Raw genomic sequence first — 12377 nt, 5'->3', positions numbered from 1 at the left:
TCAACTTCCTGTCCAACCCTGCCTTACAACTTCCTGTCCAACTCTGTCTTACAACTTCCTGTCCAACCCTGCCTCAACAGCTTCCTGTCCCTCCTTCCCTCACAACCTCCTGTCCCTCCTTCCCTCACAAATTTTTGTCCCTCCCTGCTTCAACAACCTCCTGTACCCGCCTCCCTCATAGCTTCCTGTCAATTCCCTTCTCAAGGACTTCCTGTCTCTCCCTTCCTCACAACTTCCTCTTCCTGTCTGCTTCACACCAGTTTCACGGATCCCACCCTTTCTCCTGTGATCCACTCTCTTGTTTCCAAACCCTTCGTCTCCTCTGAAGATGTGTCTCATTAGCAGTTTCTTCTCCCACTAGTATTTTAACTGTCTGGTTTTCCTTCAACCTACAAACAGATTTAAGTCTCTCCCATCTTAAAACACAAAACCGGCTGGGCATGGCGGCTCATGCCTGTAATTCCAGTGCTTTGGGAGGCCAAGGCAGGTGGATCATGAGATCAAGAGATAAAAACCATCCTGGCCAACATGGTGAAACCCCACCTCTACTACAAATACAAAAATTAGCTGGGTGTGGTGGCACGTGCCTGTAGTCCCAGTTACTCAGGAGGCTGAGGCAAGAGAATCACTTGAACCCGTGAGACAAAAGTTGCAGTGAGTCGAGACTGCACCACTGCACTCTAGTCTGGCAACAGAGTGAGAGTCCGTCTCAAAAAAAAAAAAACAAAACAAAAAAAACAAAAGTTCTGAAACTTCCTCTCTGCTATTTTCCAAAGTCCACTGACTGCCTCCACTTTCAGTCTCCCCACACTTCCCCTTACTTCTTTTTTAGTTTGTGTGTTTGAAACGAAGTCTTGCTCTTGTCACTCAGGAATGCAATGGCATGATCTAGGCTCACTGCAACCTCCGCCTCATGGGTTCAAGTGATTCTCCTGCTTCTGCCTCCCGAGTAGCCAGGATTACAGGCATCCACCACCATGCTCAGCTAATTTTTGTGTTTTCAGTAGAGATAGTATTTCACCATGTTGGCCAGGCTGGTCCTGAACTCCTGACCTCAGGTGATCTTCCCGCCTCAGCCTCCCCATGCTGGGATTACAGCTATGAGCCACCAAGCCCGGCTGCTTCTCCATACTTCTGAGTGGTTTCTGACCCCACAACTTACTTGTCAGTAAGCCTGTCAGTGACCTCCAATGGGGTACATACACATCCCTCACCTCACTTTACTTGGTGTAGGCAGAACATGACATTTGGGAAACATTTTTCCCTTTTTGAAATTCTCTCCTCTCAATCTTTAAATTTTATTTTGTTTCATTTCATTTTGTTTCACTTTGCTTTGCTTTTTAGCATCTGGTTATTATTGGTGGTTTGTTTTCTTAAATCCAGCTTTAAAAGCACCAGGTTTCCTGAGGGGGGTAGTTTTATTCAGGGTGGGGTGGGGAAGGGTGGTGTCCATGGCCATGCTGGTAGCAGGCAATGGAGCATGATGGGTTCCTGCATTGGTAATTCTTGGGCCATGCAGGTGGCCAGGACGTTTTGGAGCCAGACTGCCTGAGCATGGCCACAGCATCTCAGAAGGGGCAGCAGCAGTTGCAGTCAAGATACACTATCTTATTTAGTGGGGTTTTATGGCCATTTATATACATCTCCTTTTCCCTTGTGTACAGGGAGCCCATTCTCCAGGCCATGCTGGCTTCCTCCACAATCCTCTTTTCCAGATTCAGATCCAGGACCAGGACATTTATCTTGGCCTGGTTCAACTGGCTAATCTCATATTTAGGGCTCTTAATGCCTATATTTACAAATAAGATTAGCCTGTACTTTTTCATTTTCTGTACTGTCCTTTTGTGTTCTGCCATTAAGATTAGCTCATTAAAGAAGCTAGAAAGAACCTATTTCCCAACTGGTGGAATTTCCCTGTGAGTGCCCGGCCTGGCGTTCCCTTCTGGTTGTTGTTTGTTTCAACAGATTTTAAACCAGTGACTCACTTTACTTGATGGTTCTAGGATCATTGGGGTTTTCTATTTATTTTAGAGTGCGCTCTGAAAACTTCTATTTTCGATGAGATTGCTCAAATACGCTAAGTTTTCTAATTTATTGGCACAAAGTTACTAATCCAATTGTCTTGTTTCCTTTCTAATTGCTCATTCTTCTGTGGTATTCTCCCATTTTCCTTCCTAATACTATTTATTTGTGCCTTCTGTCTTCTTTTCTTGGCCAATCTTAACAGAGGTTTGTCTGTTTTAGGAGAAATACTAATTGTCCTTGTTGATCCTTTGTATGTTTTTTCTTCCTATTTTATTAATTTATGTTCTCATTTATATGTTTCCTTCCTTCTTTCTCTGAGTTTTGATTTTGTTTGGTCATTCTAACTTCTTGATCTGAAGTTAGAAGTTAGAAGTTGAATCGAATCTTGATCTATATTATACAAAGAATATTCTCTTTTTATAATATATACATTGATGACTGTCAGTCTCCCTCTTGTCCTGCCTTCAGTAGCAGCCCTGTGGTGTTTTGGTACATAGTATTTCCCTTGTCATTTGGCTCTAAGTCACTTCTGGTTCAAGTTATGGCTTTTTCACCTGCTGCCCTCATTTTCCCACTACCCTTGCCTCAGTTTAGGTTTCAAAATCTTCTACCCAGAGTTCTTCAATCATCTCATGACCCATCTCCCTGCTTCAGGGCTCTTCTCACCTGCCATTCCACAGTTAACATCCCTAGATGTCAGAAGTTTGCTAAAACTTATCAACAATCTAAAAATTGTTCATAACTCCTTTATTCTCATTATTCAATTTTGATAATTTATTCTAAGAAAATGTTTTTAAAAGTGGGAGAAATATCTCCACAAAAGTGCCATCTATAACACAATTTATAACAAAATATAGAAAGAATCTAAAAAGTTGACTATAGAGAAATGATGAAGAAACCAGGATAACAGAATATTATTCTGATCTCAGAACAGTGCTTGTAAGTGTTCGTAATGAAAATGTTTACATGTTTTTGGTATACGAGAAAAGATTAGACTCAAAATAATACCTACAGCATAATCATGACTGTGATTTTTTAAATGTATTATGCATAGAAAATACTACAAGAGAATGCATCCAGGTGTGACAAGAATTAACTAGGTCTTGGAAACAGGAGTTTCCCTCTCACACTTTTCTGTCATTTAAAAATATTCTATAATAAACATATATCAATTTCTTAACAAACAAAGAAAGAATTTTGAAACTTCTCTTGAGGACCTCCACATGCCCAGGCTAAAGCGTAGTCTGGGCAGTCTAACCCCCTGGGCCTGCCTTCTCTCTCTCCTGCTCTTGCAACCAACACAAACCTGTAGGCCCCCAACAAGCCACTTGTTCTCAAGTCCCCATGACTGCTCTCACTCTGATGTACAGTGTTTGCAAATAGCATATACCCACCACCTGGAAGGTTGTTTTCCCCCTGAATTCTGACTGTCTGCTCACTCCAACTCCCCAGATGCCCTGTGCCTGCCTCACTGTGGCACCTAGCATTTGCAGTGTCACCTTGGCTGTGTCCCAGGCACATCTGGCTGTGGGGAAGGACTGGGTTCTAGTTTTCACTGTGTCTCCAGGACACGGCGAGTACCTGACCCAGCGGGTGCTCAGTAAATGATGCTTTGTGAATGGATTGATTCGCCCAAAGCAGTTCTGTACGATGCTCCTCAGTTAGCCTCAGGCGTTTCCTTCTGCACCCCTCAACTCACCCCTTTCAAGAATCATTTGGAAACAGCAAAACACCACCCAAAGGAACTGAGATCATTTTCTTTACCCTCATATGTATATGCTAATTTACAGCTTAAAAATTTCCCAGATACTATCTGGCTTAACCCTCATGACAGCCTGCAAGGAAATGAAGGTCTCCACTTCACCCAAAAAAAAGAGTGGGGCTCAGAGAGGTCAAGAGATTTGTCCGAAGCCACACAGTCCATAGGTGGCAGGATGTCATTACAAACCAGGGCCTCTGGGCAGGCTTGTTTGGTTTTCCCTCTTCCTACCATCATGACTATGAGGGAAGCTGACGTGCTGGGTTTAAGGGAAAGCCCAGAGTTAGCATATTTACCATCACACACACTCCTGAAGGGCTAAGGGCCAATCTCTGATTTACCTCGAAATTGCAGAGGATGTGCTGGAAAACACCAGTGTTGGTGATAGCAGATGACCTGAAGCCCAGCTCCACAGTGCCAGCCACTGAGAGGATCAGCTGAAAAATTCGATGGTTCAGGAGAGAGGCTTTCTTCCTCAGGAGGAACGCCATTATCTGAAAAGGTTAACACAAAGCAGTTTCCTCATGAATGCATCATTAGCGCTTCCCCCTTCACCCACTTGTTTCAGTCCAGTCTGCAACCTTCTGCTCCCTGCTGCTACCATCCTTCATTCCCATGTTCTCAGAAGAAAAATACACATCAACTTCTGCGGCCACTTTTCTGTGCCATGACCTGACTTCTCACTGGGGCCCTTACTTTTCCCTGCATCTATTCCATGTTTCTAGAATGCCACTCTCTCCTGGTTTCCTCCCACACTTCTCAAGCCTCCTTCTAATTTGCTGTTACTGGGTCCTTTACATGCATAACCATCCCATAAATGCTGCATTTACGGGAAGCTACCACCTGCCCATAAGGCTGGTTGCACCCAGCCAGATGTGCCGGTCAGTTGCACCAGCCCCTGGGAAGCCAGCAATGTGCAGCATCAATTCCAGCATGGAAGCACTTGGGTCCCAGCATACATTTGGTGACCCAGTTTGTCTCAGACTAAGAAGATGGGTCCCACCAAGCCTCACATCTCTGTTGACTCCACCTCCACACGAGTCAGTCTGCCCAGCCATCCATTGGCAGATGAGTCTTGAGTCACCTCGTCTGGAGTCTCAGCTCCTTCCATCCATGGCTCCATTCCCCATCCATGGCTCCAACACAGCCCGCCCTCTCTCCCTGTCCTCCCAGACATGTTCTTGCAATGTGCCCTTGGGAAGCCTTGTTTGTGATCAGAAAAGACTCAATATCTTTCCAGACCATTCAATATATATGAAATCCCACAGCAAGACATAGTTGGGATAGCTAAAAGTTGCATGAGAAAACATTCAGTCCGACTGGCTTCACTTTACATCAAATAGTGTCAAATGTCAAACTGACACTCAGTTGGGTCTGGCAATCCAACTCTGTCTTTCTAATAAGCTGTATTTTCTTATCCTAAAGATCATAGTTTCATTGCTTCTCCTCTCTCCTATAACCTCTCTTCCTCTCCCCGACCTGACCTCATACTTTCCTGAGAAGACAGAACCCATCAGATACCAATACTCTGTCTTCCCACCACCAAATTCACAAATACATGTGTTAGATTCCTTCCCGTTGCAAGCAGAGTCTCCCATCTATCTGGTCTCTGGATCCCACTGCTCACCATCTCAAGGACACTGCTCTTTGAGATAACTGTTCTCTCCAAGATTCCACAGCCCAACCCTGGATCTCTTCCTCCTTTGTACAAATATATTCTAGTATTTGTCATTGTAAAAATAACCCTCCCTCCATCCCTAATCTCTGTAGCTCTTACACAGCTCCTCCTGCTCATAGGCAAACTTCTAGAAAGCAGTATCAACACGCCCTGGCTTCATATTCTCACCTCACATTGTCTTTTCAACCCGCATCAGCCAGCCACTGCCTCCACCTGGCCACCTCCCTCAGAAAGGCCACCAGGGACTTTCAGGTGGCCAAATCCAAAGAAGACGCCTCCATCCTTAGTTTGTGCTATTCTTTACCAGCATTTAGCATGGTTTGACCACACCCGCCTTCCCAAAGCACATTCTTTTTTCAGATTCCTTGACATAACTGTCTTTGGTTTCTCTTCCCTCTTGCTTCTCAATCTCCTTTACTGGGTTTTAATTACATTCCCAGTTCTATGTGGTTAGCTCCTCTTTGTTTCCCCCTCAACACTCTTCTCTCTCTACAGCTTCTTTTTGGCTATTTTATCAATTTCCTTAGATTAAATATCATCACTGTGGCGATGACCCTCATATTTACCCCTCCAGCACAGCCTGCCCCTGAGCTCCAGAGCCTTTTCTCCCACATGATACTTCATCTTCAATGTCTCACAAACATTTCCCACTGAGCATGTCCCAGCATCTCCCTTCCTTCCTGTCGGCAGCCTGCTGGACCGCCCTGGCTCCTTTCCAGCACCACCTGCCCAGGCTCCTCACAGATCCTGAGACTCCCCAGGTCAGGAACACAGGCTCCTATTATGTCAGATTCTATCTCAGCACCTGTTTGAACCTCATTCCCATGCCTCATCTTCTCCACTGATGCCAAGGGGTGTTCTAACACCTCGGTCAGTCCGTTTCCCTGTCCCAGCCTTCCTGCGATTGCCCATCACCTGTGAGGCAGAACCTACACTCCCCATAGTGGCAGGGTTATGGCTCCCTACCCTCCATTCGGTATGCCATGCACAGCTCCACAACCATTCTCTCCTCCTAGCCTTGTGGAGGAACCCAGACCAGATCCTGTGAGTGTTTTAATGTTAGTCTGGAATAGTATCCTCCTCCTTCCCCATATTAAGAACATCCACCTGTCAAACTCAGCTGGCTATTATTTAGTCTGAGAAGAGGCTGATAAATCAGGTTGACAGAAATAACAGATAGGAAGGTTTATGCTCTCCCACCCAACCGATAAACCAGCAGATGAGCCTAGAGTAAAACCTAAAAACTGATGAAATCCATTCCTGAGCAAGAGCAAGCCAAAATTGAAGACCCCTGTTTTCATTCACTGATTCATTCCCAAATCCTAACTGAGCACCTACTATCTATGGCATGTGCTTAGGGTACAGCAATAAACAAGCAGGACACACGTCTTATGAAGCATGTGTCTGGGGGTGAAACAGACACAAACGTGGTGACACAGAAGCAGACATAATGCAAATGCACATGCAGGTTACAAAGAAACACAAAGCAAGAAAACGTGCGTAGAAAAGGATGAGGGAGGATGGAGGTATATTTTATGAAGAGTGGGCAAGGAAGTTTAAAAAAACAAAAATAAAATAATACGATTTCTTCACTCAAACCTGCCATTTATCACCTCTCTTGCCACCCAGCTTTTCCTTCTGATTTTCCCCAAAGACATAAATATTTGAAATGTTTCCTTTTTAAAGACAGAATAACAGTTTTAAAATTTCCTCCTTCTGCCTTCATGTGTAAATGTACAATAAACCTCTGAATCTGATGAGTTCTTTACTCAAAGGAGATATCTGAGAGACTCTCCTTCATGCTAACAGTATTTTTCTGTCCACCTTCTTGGATGTAAGTACCATGAAGACAGGGACTAAACCCAACTTGTTCACCTCACATCCCTAGTGCCTGGCAGAGTTCCTGGTCTTGGGAAGCATTTGATCAATTAAGATGAGTAAAGAGATTCCATCCATGGGCCACTCCTTGTCTCTACCATCTCTTCCTGGAAAGCTCAGCCAGCTCAGTCTCCAGGGAACCTCTTGACGAGCTTCCTTTTTAACAAAATGCTTTTTGACCCCTCTACCTACATGTGACAACAGGTGCTACGTACCTCCGTGGTGGCTAGTTAATTCTCTCAAGATGATGTTCTCATTTCTGAACCCTCACTGAGAGCTCACTGCGCCCACCTCCCATCCCCAGGACTGGGAAATGAGAATACAGTGAACCTGACGTAGTCTGAGCTTTCTATGAAGCTCAGAGTTTCTGGGAAGGTAGCCAGGTAGCCAGTGAGTCACAAAGTATAGTAGTTCTTGATATGAATCTTGGACACCGATTGCATTTTTATTTATATGCATTTTTATTTATATTAAAATTATTTTGGCTCTTGTTTTATCCTTCTAGATACACCCATGAGGGCAGGAACTGATTTGTGCCTTTTTAGAAATGGTCACAATAATTATTAAAATCCCTAGCCACAGCAGATATCCTTGTGCTGTATTAGAATAGATTCTACTACTATTATCTTTAATAGCGCATTCAAAGAAAACCGTTGTGTACCAATATCCCCAATTCTTGAATTTTAGCATAAACTCAGACATACCCATTTACTCATTCCCAAAACACGTACTGAGTGTCTTCATGGTGTCAGTAATACACCAGCAAAGAGTAAAAATTACTAGGATCTTTAGAAGATTCCAGTAGAGATGTGTAGACCGATCATCCCAGTGTGGGTGCGAGAACAGTTAAAACGGGGTGTGCCCATAGTGCCAAGGGGACTAGGAGACAGCCACATGCTCACTTGGGGGAAGAGAATGCTACCTTTGCTATTTGAGCTTGATCTGGAAAAACAGAAGGAGAGTGCTTGAGGGAGAAAAAAAGAGGTGCTCCAAGCAGAGGCCACAGGCACACAAAGTCATATGCTCTTTAATGATCAGAGAAGGTACAGGATTTGGGGAGGTGAGAGCATGGACTGAAATGTTGGCTGGATTGGAGGTGGGGCTGGAAGGAAAGGTCTGTGGCCAGTTTTGAATGGCTTTGAAAGCCTGTCTAAGGAGTTTGGGATATGGTATCGGCAACCAGATGCCTTTGAAGGTTTTACACACAGGAGGGGCACCATCAGATCTGTGATGTGGGGCTACAGCTGGCATCACTGGGTGACGAGGGACTGGCTGGGGGAAGGGGTTACTGTCCAACTGTGGCAGTAGTCCAGACAGAGACAGTGAGTGCCCGGAAGGCCATCACACAGCTTTCTTCTGCTCAAACCCTGACCCAGTATCCAGAGACACAGGAGGCTTTGCCCCAATCACCCAGCAGCCCCCACACCAGAGGAAGCCTCCACTGCCTGTGAGACCCATGACATGGCCCAGACTCCGACCCTGGCCCTGCCCTCCTAATTTTTCACCTGGCCACCTCCCAGCCATGTGAGAAGTTACTTGAGTGCAGTGGTCACATCTCATCTAACTTTACCAATTCTAAGTAGCAATGACAATCACAGTAAACATGTGCAAAGCAGGTCCCCTGTGCAGGTGCTCCTCTAAGCTCTCAACACACATAAACACAGTCCTCACAACCCTGCAAAACAGGTGCTCTCATATTCCCACTTTACACATGAGGGAACTGATGCACAAAGAGATTAAGAACTGGAAATGACTAATATTTACTCAGCACTTATTCTGGGCCTGACGTAATTCTAACCTCTTTACTTGTGTGAAATCATCTAATCCTTATAGCAACGCTATTACAGTCCTTATCTTACAGGTGGGGAAACAGGCAGAGGATAAGTAACTCATCTAAGGTTAAACAGCAAATTAGAAGAGATGTGATTTAAACTCTGGCAGTCAGCTCTGCAGCCTGGGCTCTCAGCCACCATGCTAGAAATAAGGTGGGGAGACCACCACAAATGACACTGGAATTTTTCAGTGAAAACGGCCAGAAGCCACAGCCAGGTGAGCATCCTCATCCTGAGTAGAGTTCTTGGCCTGGCTGTCACCTGCCCCTCCTCTGCTGCGAAGTTGCTAGTCTCAGAACCCAAGGGCTTTCGGCTCCCCTTCTTTAGAAGTCACCCTGGAGGGAATACTACTGGGGCAAGCAACGCTTGTCCCTGTTCCCTGGGGATGACAGCCCTTTGGGGAGTCTCAGTCCCAGGTGGGAGGATGGGATTACCTGGTACCCACAGATGTGTTGCATCAGGAAGTCACACATGGCATTACTGGTCAGGACTGAGTGCAGAACTTTCACAGCCGCATACATGGTATGATCATCTGTCGCTAAGGAGATGAGGCCCAGGAGGATGGCAGGCCCGCCAATGAAGTCCAGGCTGCTGGCAGCAGGGCTGGAGTGGAACACCCTCACCCCTATGTGACATAAAGTGGGCATTTCATCAGCATGTCACAGCTTCATTGCAATGGGAAATGCCTCAACAGCACAGGAGGACCAATGAGCTAACAGTGCTACCATCCACCCACAGCCAGAGGGGCCTGTGCACCTGGGACAGGCTGGGAGGAAGAGCAGGAGGCTCTGAAAGTCTTATGTGGCTGGGAGATACTGTACTGTGCTAAGTCCTTTCTTTGCCATCAGAAGGCTGAACAGCCCAGAGTATTTCAGATTGCCACCCTCTGCCTTCACTCCAGGGTGCTGGATGAGCCAGACCCCCAAGCCTCAGTATCCCTTTTGTTCTATCAACCCATTGCTCTTGCCTGTCCTCTAGATCCTGCTGGGTAGGGCACTTGCACCAATTTGTTGCCTTGCTATTGCTCAACTGAATGGTGACCAGCAGTTTTCACTCAAACAACCACAATCAGTGCTTCTACTCAAAAGCCCCACTGTGCTCACTAGATAACAGGTTTCTGCTGTCACAGACAGCAGTCTGGTTAGTAGCTGAGCTCCCTACTGATTGTCAGATGTGGCCAGGTGAACAGATCCTCATGCTTTCTGAGAGGCTCTCTTGCTGGATTCACTCCCAACTCTGGTCATCCCCATCCTGGTTCTCCAGCACACTCCATCCTGCACATCACTCCAGAACCCCAGGGTGCACAAGCCATAACAGCACAAACCTTGCTTTCCAAATAGCAGCAAAGCTTCCCAGCTGAACATACCTAATTGACCCACAGCAACAGCTCCAATGGTCCGCAGAGACCCTGACAGGTGGCCAGCACAATTCCTCAGCAAGAAAACGGGCATGGCATTGTCACGGGATGAAATGTTCATCTAGACAAATGAGCAGCAATTAGTCCTAAGAAACTCCTGCAAAAGAAGATCCGTTGTCCACGAGCTCCTGGAGGGCAGCTCCTGGGACCTGGCCCAGTGCTGACACTCCATCAGCAATGATCAGCGAATGAATAGCAATTGAACCAATGTCAGGGGATTGAAGCCAAAAATCAGGCTCATGCATTCTGCTCCCCAGGCTGTGGCTGAATTTAAGTGAGCAGCTTCAGTTATGCAGTCTGAGCCACCAGTGTCCCACATGCTTACAGTGAGGTGCTAAGAAGAGCAAGAGGGACCCAAGGACACTTTCAGATGGAACAGCGCTACCAAGGTGAGGGCTGCCACCTTCTCAGACTAGGTTTGTTCAGGCTCTGGGAGCCCAATCTCTACAGGTGTCAAAGGGGCAAGAAGATAGGAATCCTGGCCTCCTATATCAGAAAGCAGTGTGTTGCTGCTAAGTCACAATTTTCATGATCAACAGGACCTAGTTCCTGACTCCCCATCCTCTGGGGGTAACCTCTGTCCATGAGAGTGAAGAGAATATAAACAAATCAGCAAGTTTTCATCAGTGCTAAGCAAAAGAGCTCTTTATGCAAAATTTGGAAGTAAATTTAATGGCATCTCCATCTATAAACATATCGTCTTGTTGTTTTGAAAATTTACTGTTTTTTGTTTGTTTGTTGTTTTAATCACAGCAATACTGGGTGCTATGACTCACACCTGTAATCCCAACTACTCAGGAGGCTGAAGCAGGAGGATCACTTGAGCCCAGGAGTTTAAGACCAGCCTGGGCAACATAGAGAGATCCCATCTGTAAAAAAAATAAAAAAATTAAAATTAAAAAAATCACAACAACTCAACGAATATCTCAGTGTTAGTGGGTCATTAATACCCAGGACTAAGAAAGCTCAATAGTGTTTTCAATGCTGCAAAGGTATTTAAAACCTGTCATTTGTTCTTGTTCTTTTATTTATGATTTTTCTTCTCTGAATAATTATAAGTGAAAGGCTTAGTCTTGGAGGACGCCAGTGGGTGAGGAGGCATAGGATATTTTAACAAATGAAGTGGGAAACATGTATGTGTGTATCCATCTATACATGTGCAAACATGAAATAGTGTCTACTTAAGCACTGAAAGCTAAAGCAAGCCATGAAACCAAGATTCCAACAGAGATTAGCAATGAAGTTAGAAGATGTACTTCTTTGGCGATCAGACGGCTGTCCACCTCATTGTAAGCATTTCTGATGTCCGCTACATTGGTGATAGAGGAACTGGCTATGTAAAGTCCAAAAGAAACTCTTTCTTCTGCAACAAGGGGTGTGGCTTCACTGTCCAGGTCCTCCCCTGTAACAATACATGTTTATTGGTTTCTAGTCTCACTTTACAGAGAAGGAAATTACTCCTCATACAATTTAATATCTGTGTCACACAGCAAAGTAATCACTGAGAGGATGTTTGTATGTTGTCACATTGCATGTTTTTGCACATTGTATGTTTGCATGTCATTTGTTTTACCCTCTTCTCTGATGCTTATAGAAAACTCTGGGCTGAGCGTGGTGGCTCATGCCTGTAATCCCAGCACTTTGGGAGGCCGAGGCAGGCAGATCACTTGAGGTCAGGAGTTCAGATCGGAAGTGGCCAACATGGTGAAACCTCGTCTCTACTAAAAGTACAAAAAATCAGTCTCTACTAAAAGTACAAAAAAGTACAAAAAATCATGGTGGCACATG

At 45.2% G+C, this 12377-nt stretch overlaps 1 protein-coding gene across 1 annotated transcript in view; it reads right to left on the bottom strand.

The window, feature by feature from the left end:
- The window catches only part of WDFY4 (WDFY family member 4), a 312399-nt gene that overhangs the window by 192580 nt on the left and 107442 nt on the right, over positions 1–12377 (bottom strand). The window contains exons 21-24 of the mRNA XM_011950358.1: positions 11846–11991; positions 10539–10650; positions 9607–9797; positions 4126–4278 (exon numbers count right to left, since the gene is read on the bottom strand). Of these exons, the coding sequence (XP_011805748.1) occupies positions 4126–4278; positions 9607–9797; positions 10539–10650; positions 11846–11991 (602 nt within the window). The remainder of the gene's footprint in view (positions 1–4125; positions 4279–9606; positions 9798–10538; positions 10651–11845; positions 11992–12377) is intronic.

This window comes from Colobus angolensis, unplaced genomic scaffold (assembly GCF_000951035.1).
Source record: "Colobus angolensis palliatus isolate OR3802 unplaced genomic scaffold, Cang.pa_1.0 Scaffold306, whole genome shotgun sequence".
Taxonomy (NCBI): Eukaryota; Metazoa; Chordata; class Mammalia; order Primates; family Cercopithecidae; genus Colobus; species Colobus angolensis.
Note: the sequence above shows the minus strand (reverse complement) of the source record. Positions and strands in the feature narration are given on the sequence as shown.